Source organism: Pleurodeles waltl, chromosome 5 (genome assembly GCF_031143425.1).
Source record: "Pleurodeles waltl isolate 20211129_DDA chromosome 5, aPleWal1.hap1.20221129, whole genome shotgun sequence".
Classification (NCBI taxonomy): domain Eukaryota; kingdom Metazoa; phylum Chordata; class Amphibia; order Caudata; family Salamandridae; genus Pleurodeles; species Pleurodeles waltl.
Genome location: NC_090444.1, coordinates 178,287,935 through 178,307,172, shown reverse-complemented (window position 1 = coordinate 178,307,172; position 19,238 = coordinate 178,287,935). Strand labels below are relative to the sequence as shown.

The 19,238-nt window shown below is 46.2% G+C and overlaps 1 protein-coding gene across 1 annotated transcript in view; it reads left to right on the top strand.

Annotated features, from left to right (window-relative positions):
• Positions 1-9,352: 9,352 nt before the first annotated feature.
• LYPLAL1 (lysophospholipase like 1) overlaps positions 9,353-19,238 on the top strand; it is a 172,755-nt gene continuing 162,869 nt past the window's right edge. Inside the window, exon 1 of the mRNA XM_069233879.1 lies at positions 9,353-9,485. Within this exon, the coding sequence (XP_069089980.1) occupies positions 9,401-9,485 (85 nt within the window). The 5' untranslated portion in view covers positions 9,353-9,400. The remainder of the gene's footprint in view (positions 9,486-19,238) is intronic.

The window sequence follows — 19,238 nt, the reverse complement described above, 5'->3', positions numbered from 1 at the left end:
GGCCCCGCGACCCCCCCTACCGCCATCCGGATCCCGGCGGTCCGACCGCCGGGATCTGGATGGCGGTAGGGGGGGTCGGAATCCCCGCGGCGGTGCAGCAAGCTGCGCCGCCGCGGAGGATTCAATGGGGCGGCGGTACACTGGCGGGACCCCGCCAGTGGTGCCGGTCCGACCGCGGCTTTACCGCCGCGGTCGGAATCCCCATTGGAGCACCGCCGGCCTGTCGGCGGTGCTCCCGCGGTCCTCCGCCCTGGCGGTCAAAGACCGCCAGGGTCAGAATGACCACCTTAGTATTTTTCTTGAAGATTTTCTTTAGCGGTACGAAGTCACCAACCTGATCCGACCTCCCTGGAGCCCTGTTCGGATACGCGTCACCGGAGACCTCAGTGAAGATTTCTACGTTCGGGCTTAGGTGATTTTTCGGGATGAAAATCTTCGTCCGGATCAAAGCTGAATCCCTCTTCGGATATTCTGCCCTGGAAGTACTGGTCAACTTTTTATCTTTGATCGTAGTCACTTTTTTGGAGCTTTATCTCTCTGACGTCGGACAACCCACCACAGTAAGCTGATTTCGAGTCGACGTCTTCGGATTGCCTTTCTAGGAGCACCTGGTGAAATCCTGGAAGTTTGGAGCTCTGAAGCTTTTCAGTGGGACAAACCTGCAAGTCAGGCAAGGTCGTGGTCGACGTAATCTGGCTTGACTCTCGACAGCGGGTTGGTCCCTTTATGGAGCTTTTAGCCAAAAGTTCTCCAATTTTCTCCAAACATCTGGAACTTCTTCCAGAAGGTCTTTGAAGGCCCTTTAGGAGTCCACAGCTCACCTCAAGTTTCCAGAAGCTCTGAGTTGCTCCTTGAGGGTTAGGACTCCAACTCACAGAATGCACCTGGCTCAAACTCCAAAATGACCACTGGACAGTGATCAGCTGGTCAGTTTCTTCAGGATTTGATGCAGGGAAAGTCCTTTTAGTGGTGAAGTCCAAGTGTGCAGCTGGTGCAGTCCTTCAGAGTGCAGGGCAGGGGTCCAGCAGGGCAGTCCTTCTTCTTCTAGTCTTGTTCCTGGAAGGGATCTCAGGAGTGGGTACAGCTCTGCCATATTTATCCTTGCTCATGGGGTGAAAAGCGGGAAGGGAGGGCGACTGTCCAATCACAGGCAGGCCACTTACCTCTTGGATGATGACTTCCTGTGAAGTGTGACAAAAATCAATCCCAGGGAGCAATATTCTTTAAAAATCCAACATGGCTGAAACGGAATTTTTGAGGTTATTTCCGGCTGAGCCTCATCCCCCAGGCATATCCTTTGTGTTCAGCCCAGGCCACTTCACACCTCATCAAGGCAGCCTAGCGATGCTGCCAGGGTGCCGGAGGCTGGCCAATCAGAGAAGGGCACTACAGAGCTGAAGTTGGCAACTTTCAGGTAGAGTTTTAAAGCTCTTTACCTGAACTAGTTACATTAAATCCAATAATGGCAAGTTGTGGGAATTATTATAGCAATTAATTTGATGCCAAACTCAACATGGGGACTTTGTTAATTAAAATAAAGCCTCCCCATTTTTTTAGCCTATGGAGGCCATTCACTACAGTGAGGGAAAAACGAATTTGGCTATTTTCCCTCACCAGGGCTTATAAAACAATGTTATATGGTCCCTGCTTATAGTTACATGGCACCCAACTCTTGGGGCACTTAGGGAACACCTTAGGGGTGACTTATATGTACACAATAAGGTAGTTCAAAACTTTGGAAGTACTTTTAATTCCAAAGTCGAATTTGCATATAACTGTAGTTTAAAAGCAGCTAGCAAGGCAGGCCTGCCTTTAAAATGACACTGAGCACCTCAGCAGTGCACCTGTGGGTACACTATCTATGCTGGGGTCCCTAAACCTACATGATCTACCATTTACTAGGGACTTATAGTTCAGCTGATACTGCCAATTATAATTAGCCTAATTTGCATATCCACTTTACACAAAGCACTGGCCCTGGGAGTAGTACGTAGTACCCAGGGCACAGCCAACAGTCAGTAACCACCAGTATCTGTCCAAAAAGCTTGTTGGTGGCCAGGGCAAAAAGGAGGAGTTTCCTACAGCTCTCTTTTGTGGGAGTGTGGTTGAGCAGTTAGGCTTATCAGGGGGTACTGCTAAGCATTTGTTGTGCACACACAGTCAAGAAATGAGGCACGCACTCAATTACTAACTCCAGTCCAATGTTTTATGTATCAAAAACTATACTTTGTTTCTTTATTTCTATAACCAAAAGGATCTTTGTAGAAGGTAAGTACAGTTTCAAGAATGTATCACTTTTAAGTATTAAATGTACTTTGTAATTCACAGAAAAAAACTGTTTTCAGGTAAATAATACTTTTCAATATAAAAAGTCTACAATGCAATTCTCATTGAAGGCAATGCAATCATAGAGGGAAAAGTACATGCACACTTTACAGGTAAGTACTAGGCTTACGCTCCCAGTCTTCCGGGGTTAAGGCGTCCACATGGCAAAGTTTAGGAAGACACCAAGAGTACGCCACCAGCAACACAGAATCGGCTGGGTGCAGAGGTCAAAGTTTGTGTTGGATGTCCAAAGGAATCATATGGAGACTGGGGGAGCTCAAAAGAGAACAGTTTGCAGGTAACTACCTGTGGTCTCCGAACTCAGGGCCTGGGGGGGTTTGATCAGCACCAGGGGGGAGGCCACAGGTAAGCATAAAACCTACACCCTCAGCCGGGTGCAGGGTGCAAACACAGCACAGGGGTTCCCAATGCTTTCCTATGAGGAACTCTGAGTTCACAAAGAGGCTGCAGGCTTGGTCCAGGGGGTCGGCTGAAGAAGACCAACATCTGTACAGGTAAGTGGAGGTTCCTCTGGACGTCGATGGATCATTGGCTGGGTTCCCCAAGACCAGGGGGCTGCAGGTGCAGGGTTAACTTTAGGCATCGGGTATCTTCACCAGATAGGGTCACAGTCAGGGGGCTCCTCTGGATTCAGGCTTCAGGTGTCATTGTGGTGGGCAGGAGAGGTCACCTCGGGTGAAATCAAGGTTTGAATAGCCTAGGGACTCTCTGGTCAGGTGAGTCACCTGGACTTGGGACGTGGGCATCAGGGGCAGAGTAGGCAGGACTCGCAGATCCATAGGGCTCTGGAGACCTTGTTGGAGGTTTCTTTGTGGACAGGGCTGCTGTCATTAGGAGATCCGGTCTTTAGGGAAGGCATGCAGTCCCCTGAGGGTTTGTAGAGGTTGCTGGTTCTTCAGGATGATTCACCTTCTTGTAGCCGGAGTCTTAAAGCTGTAGGCAGGCCGGGAGGCCTGGGGCCAAGTCAGTTGTTGTCTGGAGTCTTCACTGCTGGTGAGGCTCTTCAGTCCTTTTTCTTCTTTAGGTCACCAAGAACCTGAAGAGCAAGGTTCAGGGGTGCCCTAAAATACTAGATTTAGGGGCACTACAGGGGTCAGAGGGCAGGTGCCAATGACTATTGACCCTGAGGGTGGCTACATCCTTCCTGTACTCACTCCCTTTGGGGAGGGGAGCACATAACTAACCCTACTGGCAATCTTCCTCCACAACAAGATGGCAGATTCTGCCAGGAGGGGTTCACCTCAGCTCTGGGCACCCTAGGGGTGGTTCCAACTGGCGTGGACACTTCTACTGGTGTCTCTAATTTACCCACCGGACCTGCTGCCAAAAGTGGGGATTGGTCTGGGGTGGCACGCATCTCCACCAGCTGGAGTGTCCTGAGGCAGCAGAACAAAAGGCAGGAGCCTTTGAGTCTCATCGCCAAGTGTTGCTGTTTCTGCAGGGGGGAGGTGTGAAGCACTTCCACCCAGAGCAGGCTTTGTCCTCAGCCCCTGAGAGCACAAAGGCTCTCACCCTTTGGGGTCAGAAACATGGTCTGGTGACGGCACGCTAGCACAGACCAGTCAGCCGCAGACTGGAGAGCTGGGTGAATTTCAGGGGGTATCTCTAAGATGCCCTCTGTGTAAATTTAACAATAAGTCCAACACTGGCATCAGTGTGGGTTATTGAGCTGAGAAGTTTGATACCAAACTTCCCAGCATTCAGTGAAGCCATCATGGAGCTGTGGAGTTCGTAATGACAAACTCCCAGCCCTTGTACTCGATATGGCTACACTGCACTTTCATGGTCTTCAAATGGACTTAGACACTGTGGGGGCATATTGCTCATGCAGCTATGCCCTCACCTATGGTATAGTGCACCCTGCCATCAGACTGTAAGGCCTGCTAGAGGGCTGACTTACCTATGCCACAGGTAATGGTTTGTGGGCATGGCACCCAGAGAGGGATGCCATGTCGACTTTACCTTTTTCTCACCACCAGCAAACACAATCTGGAATAGCAGAGTACATGTGTTTGGCGAGGGATCCCTTAGGGTGGCACAATACATACTGCAGCTCTGAGAGACCCTCCCTGGCCATGGGGCCCTTGGTACCACAGGTACCTTTTACAAGGGACTTAGCTGTATGCCAGAGGTGTGCCAATTGTGGAAGCAATGGTACAGTTTAGGGAGAGAACACTGGTTCTGGGGCCTGGTTAGCAGAATCCCACCACACACTCAGTCAAGTTAGCATCAGATATCAGGCAAAAAGCAGGGGCAGGGGTATCCATGCCAAAAGGGGCACTTTCCTACAACAAAGGACACATCCAAATCAATAAAATTGTTCACTGATGTACTGCCAGCCATGACAAATTATGTATCAGCTGGTACTGCCCCCGTTCCTTCTCTGACATAACCCCTATCGGGGCACTATCAAATCTACCATTGGCCAAGCATCAAAGTGGCCTGCCATCCTCCCCTCATGACTTCCTTTTGCAGTTTCTCTCGGAGTACTTGTGGATGTATCTTGGATGATTTAAGATTCTCTGCCCACCTGCGCTTCCTGGGCCCCTCACAACTCCCCATGAAACTTTCTAGCAATATTGAGGCATCAACCCTCTTGGGATAAAACTGCAACCAGTATGTCAATCACTCTAGCTTAACCAGGGTATGAGCCTTTTACCCCAACCATGTGTCCTCCTAAACCGCCCCGCTAACTGCCCTGTGTAGCGTGAGACATCACTTGGCCTCCTGACTGTTGCTGCTACTGACCCGCCCTATTCCCTGTCGGACCACCCTGTGCCCCCGTGTTCCCATAAAACTAGCCAAAGGGGTCCTTTCCTGTGCACTTGGAGCATTGATGGTTAAATGTGCAGTACTCCCTTGTGCGAAGGCCCTTACTGAAGACCGAGCATCACCCCAGGGCTCCCTCCTGACTTTTGGCTGTGGACCCCACACCTTCCCTGGTGGGTACTGCCTGAAAGGGCAGGTATACAATTAGCAACCCACTGGCCGTGAACAGTGTCTTACCGGACATAGCTCGGCCCATAGTGTGTTGCCACAAATCTGTGTCTATCTCTCCCCATTTGGCGTCTGGGTCCATCGCCATCCGTGCATGGAATTAGTCGTCATACTGTGCCCCAGCATTATGTTTGAACGAGAACTGCACCTTCCTCATAACATCCATTTACTCAAATAAGGCAACGCTCAAATTTGGATATGTCTTGCAGTAAATACTGGCATATACCAAAAATGCAGATGTCCAATTTTCTATGGTCACCGCCACCTGTGAGGGTTTTGCCAGATCACATTCTTCTTCATTCAAGCCCTCCTTAGACCCAAGTTCCATAAGTAATAACTTGAACTTCTCCACATGTTCTCCCTTCCATATCTTCTACTTTGTAGCTAAAGTCAGGTGAGCTCCCAGGGGATTAGTCATCCCCATGTAAAGAAGCTTCCTTATCTTTAGCTTCTTACTTTCCCTACTCTCCAGCTCTGATTTTCCCTCAATTTTCTCCCCTTTGAAAATCCCTTTGGCATTTCCCTGTTTTTTCACCTGCCCCTCTGAGCGTAGCAGTTGTTGCTGCAGTCACCTCCTGCTTCTGGATGGGGACACCCCCTTCTTGTATGCTTTTATCTCCTGTCTCCGCCCCTGTGTATGTTACGTATTTGCCTTTGATTAGCCTCACTTCGCGCTGACCTCCGTCACAACCAGTGTCCATTCCCTGAGAAACCATTGTTGGGCCCTTTTAGGCATGCGCTTTCTCACATGGCGTTAAGGTCAGTGCATGCTTCGAAGCCTGCTGCCTTGCCAGTGCCACGGTCCTCTCCATCACCACTGTGCCCACTGTTCATGCCTTTGTTCTCATCCGTAAAATAGCACTGTGAGAGCAGTTAAACTGCTCCCCTCCCGCTACCTGCCCTCCTAATGTATCCCACTAACCCTTACCACTTGGACCAGGCATATCTATAATTTATCCTTCTTTAACGCTGTCATCATTATAGTCAAACTCCATGCTATCCAACAAATTTCCTTGCATCCACATCCTGTTACCAGTCACACCTTGTGGCGTCACACTCCCCACCGAGGGGTTCCTCAACATACTGCTGTGAGAGGTCGACCAAGCCACACCTTGGAGTGCCTCATACCCCACCATGCAAATAACCACCAGCCGGACTTGAGAGGCGGTACCGTACCACTCAAGCCACCCCCCAACACTGATGTCTGAGGTGCTGGCATTGTATCCATTGAATATGATCTGGACGGTCCTACTGTACCCCCCTCCCAACGAGTCCTTGCCAAACCTTTGCGGAGTCCCACGACGATGTCCAGCCAGCCGATCTGCGCCATGCCTTCTCTTCCCCTTGGGGTATTTGAGCTGCCCTGTGCCCTCCCGAGTCTGCCTCATGCCATGAACTGGGATCCTGAAAGAAAGAAGGTAAGTTTGATGTGCAGTGCCCTGTATCCCCTAGGCCTGCTGAGCCTGGTCTACCTCCGCCACCCAGTGGGGCTACCCTGAATGCCGCTGAATTGCTACCCCCTACTTGCGGAACTAAACCTGCCTCATCAGTGCCCTGCCTCCGTCCACATGACCCACCTCATCCTCGTTCCACTCTGACTCCAATAAAGCTGCCCCAGAAACCTTACCCCTGACCAAGTACGTCTGTTTCCCCGACTTAACTGGAGCCGGATTCCCAGGCTCCCCCAAAGGCTGCTGCCCCCCATGTCTCCTCCCCTAGCATCTCCCCATTCCTAAAACAAGAACCCTGTACCTCCCCAATATTTCTGCAGTGATTGAGGGGCTCTCTCTAGCCACCCCCATTTATTGAGCAATATGTACTGGCCAGCACTTCCCTCCTGGACCACTTCTGGGCCCCTTGCATTAGCGCTCAGGCCCCCTCAGCATCATGGAAGCCTCACTGACCTGAACTGTGGAGGTCTACGGTAATAATATTGTCGGGTTTATTTTCCATCCTCACATTTTCCTCCTCCCCTTCTTCCTGGTTGTGAGAAACGGGCAGAGGCCCCACCCTCCCACCTACTGAGCCGCTCATCGCCTGCCGCCTCTCCTCCACTTTAAGATAATCCTGATGCCCCTCGGAGGGAACAACTGGGTCATCTCCCTCCTGTGCAGCACTCCTGCTGCTCATATCCTGCGACCTCCCCTAGCTCTGCCCCTACCTTTACCAATGCTTGGGCCACACAGCGTGTATGCGGGCGGCCACGATTGCTCACCTTGCTTGCCGTTGAACTTTCTCTTTTGCTGTGAATCGCTGCTGTCACCCCACCTCATCAGACGAGAAGGTGCAACCCCGCCTACCACGATGTCCATGCGCCTAGCCTCCTCCAATAAACGCAGCGCTTGCCGAAATCACTCATCTCTCTCCTTGGACATCTCAGAAAGTAGATTAGCACTTCTACTGGAAACTTCTATGCAAATTAAGCTGAACCAAAAACAGACAACAAAGCCTGCTACTTAGAGGGGCCGCCACTGGGTACACTCACCACAAAATGGTGACACGCAGCCTCGAAATGGCCATCTCTATAATATATACCCTTGGGCTACATCCTTTAACGGATGTAGCCGAAGGTAGCATAGTCCATTCTCCCATTAACCCGAGGGGACAGACCGACATATTGGTCTGTTGCCCCCAAAGCCCCTATTGTCCAGTAGGGTAATAGAGAGCTCTCAATTAGTCATTTTATTGTCATGTTAGGAAATAAAAATCTTTAGAATAATAACATTTGCTTCGTAATTCCACGCTAAACATGTGTAGAAACTCTGCGTGCACATGGAACAGGCAACACAAACTGCTTGCCTGTGAGAAATGCAATTAGTCTGATTTGCCAGAAACATGTGGCATGAAATATCAAGCTGCCCTTCAAAGGCAATGGAAAACTCTTAGCTGTATCCTTAAATGTGTCGAGAAGACTGTTACATTTGTAGCCCCTACAGAAGAGCTTACTTACATGCCATGATTCAGGCAGGAGAATCCCGATTTTTGAAGCAAAAAATTGCTCCATGTTGGCGGTTTCCAGCTTGCAAATTGCCTCTACTTCAATTGAAGGCAATTAGAGAAATACATTCTCCCCATAATTATTTTAGAATCTCCCTCTTTCCTTTTAGGGTTGAGCGCAAAGCGCTCTGTCCCTGGTGTAATCGCTCTATGGGCTTGTAATCTCACCCATGTCACTCCCATCAGTTTGGTTGGTTCGTGGGCTTGCCTTTTAAAATTCGCTTGATTTCATTAGTGAAAGGCATGCATACGTCATGCCTTATCCGGTGTTTAGCCCTCCTCAAGTGCACCGACCAACTACTGAAAACATACTAGGCTCTATGTTTTCTGTATGGTTTCTGGACTACTTTTTCTCTTTATTTTGCAGCCCGATCTCGCTGGGCAGTAGTTGAGCACTTTGCGTGACATCGACCCTGTTACATGCATATTTGTACTTTTGCCTACAAGGATAATTGCACTTTTGCCAGTTACATGGATAATTGCACTTTTGCAGATACGTTTCACTGCGAGCGAACTTCTGTTTCCTTTTGTGTGTCTGCTTTGTGCTGATGGTGGCCATCGGCTCGCTTATGTGAAACTTTTACTTTTCAGTTTATGTGGCAAGAAAAGTCCGGTTAGTTAAGTGAAACTATTTTACCTTTCATTTTCAATTTATGTGGCAAGAAAAGTCCGGTTAGGAGTGTCCAATGCTATCAGCTCTAACTCGAGCAAACGCGAGAACCATTGCATTGCAAATGCTTGTTCTAAAATGTTGGCATGTATGACCTTAAGATGCAATATACAGGTCGACAAAATAAATAGCTTACATGCTGCGTCTACAGAAGTATCGCGCTGTGTCATGAAGTTTAACTCCTGCCTGCTGACAGAAGCACAAAGAACCTGGGCTTTAAAAACAAAAAAACAAGCCTCCAAGGCCAGTTTGATAAAATCCTACGTGTTTGTTGATAATTAATCTTAACTCAGGCGCGTGCGCAGTTGCTCCGGTTAGTCTCGATTTAGCCTCACGCACTGCGCATGCGCCTACTATTTCCCGGTTGCTGTCAGTGGCTCCAGTTGAAACATGGCTCATTCGGCAGTGCTGCAGAGATGTTTTGTGCCTGCAAGAAGGAAGCATACCGCCTCCGTCATCTTTCTGCACGGATCAGGTCAGATCAAAGTTGGTGTGCTCCGAAGGCAGAACAGTAGCCATTGGGGTTTGGTGCAACACTGCAGTCAGCGAAACTCCAAGCTCTCAAGTTTCTAGGTTCACCTCACGAGTTCCTTATCAAACCTAGATATTGTCTTTGTATTATAGGATTAGAAGTACTGAATTTTAGAATACGTTCAGTAGGACTACAAATCCCAGACTGCAACGAAAGGTACCTGTAATTGATGAAATGACCGCGCATGGCACTGCCAAACTCGAGAGCACTACTATTTATTTGCTTTCTGCCCATAAGCACCTGATAAGCCGGCTTGTATTTTTGGGGAGCTGAATCGCTATTTCTTTATCAGGAAACTTTCTGCGTTGATTCATACCGCTTCGGGCCCACTTCCAAATAGCCCGTGTACCTGGGAATACGTTCTAGATAGAAATAGTGCCCCGGTACTGGAAGGGTTAGCTTTCTAGGGTTGCAGAGGCACTGGTGAGGCAGTACCAACAAAGGAAGCAGAACATGAAGGATTAAGACTGCACTGGGAGAGATCACGGAGAGCAGAACACATGGTTTAAAGGCACTTTAGAAGTACAAATTCTAGATTCATTTACCAAGGAGTGCAAAGGACTAGGGTTCAGAAGGACGGAGAGTGCCTGGGGCTCCGGGTTTCCCAGGCCAATGCATGAGTATCTGATCCCGTTTATATTTTAATTTGTATTCTAGGACTCGCAGTCCTGTTTTTATAACAGAATGACAGGACTAAAAGTCCCACAATGCAAGAAAAAAAAAACACCTTGGACTTCATGGTGACCAGATGTCTTAGCTCAGAGTTTGCTCGCATCGGAGCCTCTTGGTCAGGAGAGATTCTTCTCTTTAATGCCTCAGTTTCCCATGACAAGAAGTTCAGGTGACGGTGAGAGGAATATTGTGTATGATAAAAATGGGTTTTCCCTTTCCCTAAGTGCCCGACTGCATGTGAAAACAATGCCCCAAGTTTTTTTTTTATTTTGGGCCTAGTAATATTCTAATGTAGCAAGTGTGCAGAGGCCTGGGCCAAAACTTGGAAATGCAAGGGACTTAACCTGTTCTATGACCTCAAGGGAACGCACAGTGTGCTTTCACACTAGGCGTCGAACGTTTGCTCATGCTATGTATGAATCACGTGAAGAGAGGGCAGTGTACCATGTTTTTGAGAACCAGTAATGAGACTAGACCGTTGTCTCTGTGTCAGAGACGAGAATCCGCAGACCACTGCCATGTAAAGTTGTACTGCTCTGTGAATCATTGAAGCTTGCACTGGCATAAATGATCTTCTCCCAAGTGGTAACCTTAAATCTAAGGGGATGGCTCAGTAGTAACTTGAGGTAATGTATTCATGTTAGTTTTGATAAAATAATAAGACAAATAGTTTGAATTGTGCATTTGTGAAATTGTTTAAAGTAAATGTTGTTGATTAGAACCCTGCTCGGTTTTTATGTTCATGGGCCTCTACGTATTTTATTTTAGCAGGAACACATGATTATTGTAAAAGGTTTCCTTCTTGTTATGGAAAAAATAACTCGGTCCATATAGATTTATGGTGATAAAATCACATAGATTGTGCTGTTTTACTATTCAGACTTATCAAAGCTGTTATTCCAAATAGACATTTAAGATTTAGGGGGGATTCACAACTCGTTTTACAGGCATAAGCAGACCTAACTTCTAGTATAATGAATAGTCCGTAAACAGGTGTATAAAATGCACTCAACACACTCATCTTTATGGAAACATCATACAAAAGTGTACCTGAGGCTTGCATCTGAAACGTTTGAGGTGGCCACAGGAATAAAAAGAAAATTAGGAACCGCTCACAAAATAGTAAATTTTGGGGTACTCAAAATCATGTGGTCATGAACGTGCACACTTTAATTATCACCTAACTTGCATATTGTTTGAATCGGGTGTGAGTGTTGCAGAAAGTGAGAGAAATTATATCAGTCTATCTAGGAGGAAGGGAAAGATTGCCCAGAATTAATTGCGATAAAGCAAAAAAACATTCACAGACACATTCATTCACTTATACATGCACTCAGGGACTCGTGCGGCACTCACACATCCTCTCAGACACCCATTCACCCACTCAGACCCACTCATAGACTCACACACCCACTCAGACACTCATGCTCCAACTCACAGATCCACCGACGGACATGCCCTGCAGCCTACCCCTACCGCACACGACCAAAGGCCATGCACTGCGGTGGTTGGATTAACGTATAGTAATTAAAATTACATTAAAACACATAGAAATCACACAAAAAACAAAGGTTACAAAGCCAGGTCCCAGGGCCAGTACAATTTTGAATGTGGGGGAGCTGCCTGCCCCCACCTCCACAGCCCCCAGGACTGCCACCTCCATGGGGCTTTACAGTAAATATGGGGAGGCTGCGCACCCCTCCCGCAGCTCTTGGGACCACCACTTTCCCCGTGGCTAAAATAAAACAAGGAGGGGGGTATCCGTTTTGTACCCCTGGCCCTGAGGACCTCACACTCCCCAGGGCAATACACATTGGAGGGGGCTGCACCCCTTTCCTCGAGGAGTCATTGATGACCCTGGGGACTACCACTTCACAGGGCCAGCTCTGCTATGTCCTGGGATGCCCAACTCCTGAACATAGCTGGCTTTTGCTGGGTGAGAGCTGACAGCTCCCACCCAGCAAAAGCAAACAAAGTCTGCTTACTGCCAGTGGGAGCTGTCAAACAGCTTCTGCTGGCAGAAAGCACAGTTTCATCTGGTTCCCTGCATGCAAATATGCGTGCGAGCAGGGGTAATGAAAATTACTTTACCGTTAAAAAAACATAGAAATTCACTCAAAAAAAACAAAGGTTGCAGGGACGTTATAGTTAGGCTGACACATTAACCATACAAAACCATAGAAGTTCACCAGTTATAGTTAGTTATCTCAAGTAACTATAGTTCATGTTCTAAGGTAACTATAACTTGCACCCTCTCTATGTACTGCTAATTACCCCACAAATTACTGCACTCATGACATCTGTGATAACATTATTGTTACTATCAATGTAATATTTGCAGTAACATTTTTGATGAAAAAACTGTGCATGGCGGGGAGTGAGTGGATCCGCTGACCTGGGGGAGAAAAGCAAGTCCCTGATTGGTTGGCCGCAACCTGACAGAAAATTTGCAGCTGCCATTTTGTTTGTCACATCGGCCTGGGCGGGGTAGGCGGGAAGAGTAAAAAAACACGTTATAGTTGGCTGCTGAATTTACTGAATACTAAATCTACTTTATTGAAACTAATGTTCTTGGCACATCGACGTTTGTCAATATATCTTTTGTTTACGACCGATGTATTTTTTTGACTAAGTTCACCATCAGTTGTAGATCTCCTGTTGGTCCATTGTGGTAGCTTAGTCCTCATGGCTGTCACAAACATTAGTGTGCGGCAGGATTTTCACTTGTTGCTGAATGAGTAGCAGACCGATGAGCTTGAAGAGTAGCAGGGATAGCTGACCAGATTAAGCTTCTCCAATTTTGAACGCTAAAGTCTTTTTAAGTGTGCTCAGAAAGCATTCTAAACACCATTTGCTTGTGGGCAAAGAGGTGTGATTTTCTGATGCTTCACATTTAGATGAGTAAGAAAGTCGCAGAATTCTCGACTGCTGAAAAGCGGACAATTGTCAGACTTTAGAACTGAAGGAACACCCCATATTTCAAAAATGCCATTTAGTCTCTCATTGACTTTTCCTTGAGTAATACACCAGAGACTTTCTATTAGTAGAAAACAGTAGTATTCATCCGTAATCATCTTCAGGTGATGTCCATTTTCAAGAGGACTAAAGAAATCAACAGCAATCCTCTCCCATACATGTTTTGGTAAATCTGACATTTTCAAGGTATGTTGAGTGATTTTGGGAGGTAAGCAATTGCACAAATGACAGGCCTTCAATTCCTTTTCAACTCTCTCATCAAGATGAGGAAACCAAACTAGGTCTCAGAGAGCTTGTTTACTGGCAACAATTCCACGATGTCCTTCATGGGCTACTTCAGTTAATTGTTGTCACAGACTCACTCTAGGACAATCCTTGAACCTCGTAATACACTACCTTCTTGAGTAATAGACAGTTAATCTTCTACATTCTTGAACTTCTCATATTCGCTGTCCCGTGTGAGAGGTCGAGTGTGTTGTTTCCAGGACGTGCAATAATGTCTTTCAGTATCAACATGTCACTGTCTTTGCTCCTTGCAGTAATAATTTGTTCCGAAGAAATAGCAGCAGGAGTGTTTGACTTTACGATGAAGTAATGTAGGCTTCAGCCGCTTTGGAAGGGGTACCACTGACACTGTACTGGCACTCGTGAAAAGTAGTCAGCAGGATTTTCAACTTTCCCTGGTCGGTGCACGATAGCGTAGTCATATTCCTGTAGCCGCAAGCACCAACATTCAATTCTGGGAGGCATCTTGGCCTTTGGATTGCCAAAGATGGTAAGCAGTGCTTGATGATCAGTTACAAGAGTGAAAGGTTTTCCATATAAGAATTAATGGAAATGTTCACAGGACTGCTAAACTTTCTTTTTCAGTTTGTGAATAGGCAGGTTCAGTTTGTGACAAACATCTGCTTGCATATGCCATGATATGCTTTCAAGCATTTGGGGGTTCATTGTGTTGGGCAAGGACTGCACTCAACCTGACTGGACTTGCGTCAACAACAACCTCTGTATGTAACTTCAGATCAAAGTAGACCATTTCAGTGAAGTTCTCAATTGCATGTTTGATTTTCTTAAAACTTTCTTCCCATTTGTGTGACCAGTAAAGTGGAACATTTCTTTTTGTTAAGTCTCTTGAGGGAGCACTTACTGTGGCAAAGTCATGTATCTGTCTAGAATAGTAACTGGCCATGCCAAGGAATGAACATAACATGGTAACATCTTGGGGTTTTTGGCTGACAGAGCCTGTACTTCAACTGGATCCGGCATCATACCCCTACCAGAAAAAATATGGCCAAAGAAACTGCATTTTGTTTTGTGGAACTCACACTTCTCTGCATTCAAGGTTGGACCTTCATAAGCAAGTGGTCAACAAACTTGTATAAGGGCTTTATCATGTTCTTTTCATGTGACCCCCAAAGACTAATATGTCATCTATGTAGTTGAAATCATTAGTGACAGGCTATATTATACATCAATTGACATCTTAAAAAAAAGTTCTGCTGCTGATGACACCAAAACATGATCTTTTATATCTGAATAATCCAATGTGGGAAGAAAAGTTAGTAATGTACCTTAAATTTTCTTAAAGTTTCAATTGATGATACCCTTTGTTCTGGTCAAGACGAGAACAGACTTTGGCACCATTTAACTGTGTTGTCATGTTGGCAATGTGCGGGCCGATATGTCGTTCTCTTTGAACTTCCCTGTTAGCTTGTGCATATCAACACAGATGTGTACAGCTCCTTCACTGTCCTTTTTGAGTACTACCAGTATGGGCGAAACCCATGGAGTTGGACCAGTAGATCACTCAGTGATATCCTGCTTTAGTAATCTTTCAAGCTCTTTCTCAACTGCTTCTTGTGAATGAAATGCAATTCAGTTGTCTTTGAGCAACAGGACAAATGTCCTCATTGATATGCAGTTTCAGTTTCATGGTCTTGAGCTTTCCTAATCCATGAAATAATGAAAGAAATTGAGTTACTATTTCGCGATAAGCATTCATGTTCACGTTCGTAGATATCAGTCCTATTTCAGCAGCAGGATTAAAACTGAGTAAACAGGCACTTGACTCAGTACCTTGAAGTACGTGAATGATTGGTTGTACCTTTATCTTTTTGTGTTTCACGGTGGCTACGAATGAACCATGACACATTAATCTCGTTGATTCAGCCCATGTATACACTTTGGTCTTTGAAGGTGTGAGAGAGGGCAATGGAGATAGCTCATTATATCTTACCTTAGGCATAATGTTTCTCAACACACCTCTGTCAATAATAAATGGTCTGGAGCAGACGTTTATCTTTGATGTAATTTTCGGACAATGTTTGACTGACTTTTGTGATTTTTCTCATCGACTTTTCTTGGACTCATAATTTTCCATGCATGCATCCTGTCCGACATGGACACATTTTTCTGAAGTAAAGATTGACATTTCACATCCATATTCCTCACTCTTACTTGACACTGAAACTGAAGAAAGCTTGGACGAAAATGTAGATGACTAGCGACTTCGCTTAGTGTTGATTTGCCTCAGCTAATGTTGCCATTTGGCCTTGTGGGTGTGTGTAGAATGTGGCTTCTGAAATGTTCAGGCGTAAATTTTGTGTCCTCAGCATTAGACACTTAGTTTTTCCTTCACCTTGCAAATCATTACAAAATGGTTCTCTTTCCAGCAGCCCTTTCATATTGGTCCAGTGGTGGAGCATTTATCTTAATGTGGAAACCAAACTCCTCATCTGTAGTACAGTTTCTTTTTCTTTGGAGACATCACCTTTTGTCCTTCCGCCTTGTTTTTGCTTACTTTTCATGTCCCTAACTGATTCACTGTGTGCACCTCTGGCCTCCATGTTAGCAGCTTGTCGATCTGCATGTTCCTGAGGTCTAGCAACCATGAGCAGTTGCTCCAGACTAAGTGTTTCTCTTCGCATTTGTAGGCTGAATGAATCTGACAAACAACCAACTATAACTCTGAGAGGTATGGCTTCTTCATCATTGCATCCATTGAATTTACAATGTTGGAGTGTATCATGTATCTCAACAAATTCCTTGATAGTTTCACCAGCTGTTTGTCTTTCATGACTGAAAATACATCTTTTCGTAATCAACAATCGGCATTGGACTCAACTTGAGATCTAGTGCTTCTTTGATCTGATGGTAGATACTTCATCAGTTTGTGGTATTTTCTTTATTACTTCTTTTACTCCATTACCGGCAAGATCACCAAGGTATTTGACAATCTTTTTGTTGTCTGTATCTTCCAGTGCATTGATGAAATAATCAAAAGTTTCTATCCAAGCAGTCCATCTGTCATCAATATTTTGCTTTTTTGGCGGTATTAAATGGAAGTGGTGGTTTTAAAAAGGAAACAGCATTATAACCAATTGTGGAACCTACTGACATTGAAAGCGGGATTCTCTCCAGCCAGTCTGCTGTCAATTTGTACTGGCAGCTTCATCACGCATTAGCCATGTGGTACCACCTCGGTCATAGCACCCGCTCTCTGTTTGTGAAGCGCTGTCTTCTTCTTTAGCGGTGAGTAGACTGCTTTTATTTGTTTTGCATAGGTTCTTTATCCTTCTTACCTTTTTTGCATTGTATGTATTGTACCTGGTTTTCACTGCCTTTAGCATTTATTTGTATTGGGCTATCACTACTTTTAACGCCTCTTTACAGTCTGTTGCTGTCTCTAGCACTTCTCTGTACCTAGCGATTGCTGCCTTTAGTGTTATCGTTCCATTTATCTTATAGCTTGGTGTTGTGTTGTGGCGCAGTATCTCTTTCAAGGCCTCACAAGCAGGTTCCTGGCCAATGATACACAAATTTCTCTGTAGGACCTTTGTCCGCTTCAAAAGCTTGTCACTGACTGGAGTCGCGATTTTGACTCTACATATGCCAAAGTCGATTTTCACTCCGACTGAGGCCCATGTGGCACACACTAGCAGTTTGCTGGTCCACGGCAAACTCTCTGGGAGTCGATTCTTTGGGTTACGTATCCCCTATCTCTTCACCAGTTGTAGCATCCTCCCCGGCCTTGGTACTAGTAAATGAGCATGCCACACATGGAACTTGGTCTTACACGTCTTTATTCCTGTGCATGCGAATGTGAACTCAACATTCTAAACATGGAATCTATTCACCACACCATACTGCTTACATACCAGTTCTACATAGTCCATCAGGAACCAAAAGGGTCCCGTCATCACTAACTCCTAAGACACTGCAAGCAGCAGCAAAATAATAATAATAAAAAAACACACCAGCAGAGAGGGGTCTGGGTGCTAAATTGAGTGGGTGGAGGTGGGTAGTTAAAAAAAACCCCAAAAAAACAAACAATGAATACCGCCTTGCAGCTGCTGCAAAATATTAAAATGAACAAAATGCATAAGGCAAGAATGGTGGAGGCGCAATACAATGCAAACAGGTGAGATTGACAAGAAAGATAACCAAAGGTAAGCAGTGGTCTGCCCCAAAGCCCACTCTTATCATTGCTATTGTCCACAATGGGTATTTGACAACAAACAGATTAAAACGGCCTGTAGTGAAACCCTAAATATTACTTGTAGGAAGCTGGATCTTTATATGATACGTGAAAATGAGATATATTGTGCAAAGAGTCCAGAGGTTCCCTTACTACTGGACAGGGGCTTGCTCTAGTAATCCCAAGGTGCTCTTTTATGGGATAGTGTGGTCGAGCAGCCTTAGGCTTATTAGAGAGGAGTGTGAGACATCTGCAAATACACACGCAGTCAGTACATGAGATACATAACTCAAGAAGGAGAGCCACACCAATTTACAAAGATAACTAGCATCTTTATATATGTTTTGGCACCAGAATCAATTCGATAAGGTAAGCATGTTTTGTGAGAAAAATCTTTGCAGTCTTGAAAAGTTGACAGTACAATTTTGAAAGGCTGCAGTGTTGTCCTAAGGAGAGGAAAACAAGTACTGTGTTTAGCTATAGTACAGCAACTTACTGGACCAATCTCCTAGACTTAAGGTGAATTTTGGGTAAGGACCAGGAAGTCACCAGCAAGTCAGAATGGCGGCACTGGGGTGGCTGGGTGCAGAGGGGTAGTACGGCGTTGGGTGCCCAAGGTTAGACAATGGGGATCGCTCCGGTCGAAGAGGTGCTGCAGGTGAGGACTGGGGATGCAATCGGGAGGAACCAACAAGGGGGTTCCACTCTTGAGATGTGGGTGCACCTTGCGTCCTCTTCTCCATGAATCAGGTGTGATGGGTGCAGAGGTGCTTTGAGGCGTTGGGCTTTCTCCACCGGAGCACTCGCGGTTGATGGATCCTGCGTGCACAGACATGCAGTGGCGTCAGTGAGTCAACAGTGGGCAAGTCCAAGGTGGGCTTTATCTGTGGAGGGCTGGGGACAGGCTGGCACCGTTGGGTCACTTCAACGTGGGCTCTACGGCATGGGTGCAGTGGTGCTTTCAGGTGTCCGGTTTTAGGCTGTCCGGAGTCCTCACAGTTGGTCTTGGGGTGCCTACAAGTTGCAGGGAAGCAGATGCACTGCTCCCCAGGAATTCCTGGGTCTTAGTTGTAAGTAGTCTGACCTCCCAGGCTTTTAGAGGCACAGCAGCTTGCAGGAAGAGTCGATTTTTAGTGCAAATCAGCAGGAACAACAGACAGACAGGCAGAGCTGGGGCCAAGACAGGTGCTTCCTCTTTTGTAGCTCTTGGGCATCCTTCTTCATCATAAGTCAGCAGGAATCTGCTTTCCTTGTGCCAGAGGCTTCCCTAAATACTACATTTAGGAGTGTTTCGTGGAGTGTAGGATAGTAGCCTATGGGCTACTTACTCCTGGGGTCACTACACCCCCTATATGACCACTTCCAGTTGCCAGTTGGAGATGGCCATAACCCTATCCCAGAATTCCTAAATCTGCCAAGACCAAGATGGCAGATTTCTAAAAGTTGTGTCTAAATCAGGCAGCTCACCTTAGGGGTGGGACTGACCTGAGAGGTGGACACAAACATCCCTATTTTCAGTGAAGCCATCATGTAGCTAGGGAATGCGCAGTGACCAGTGTCCAGCACATATC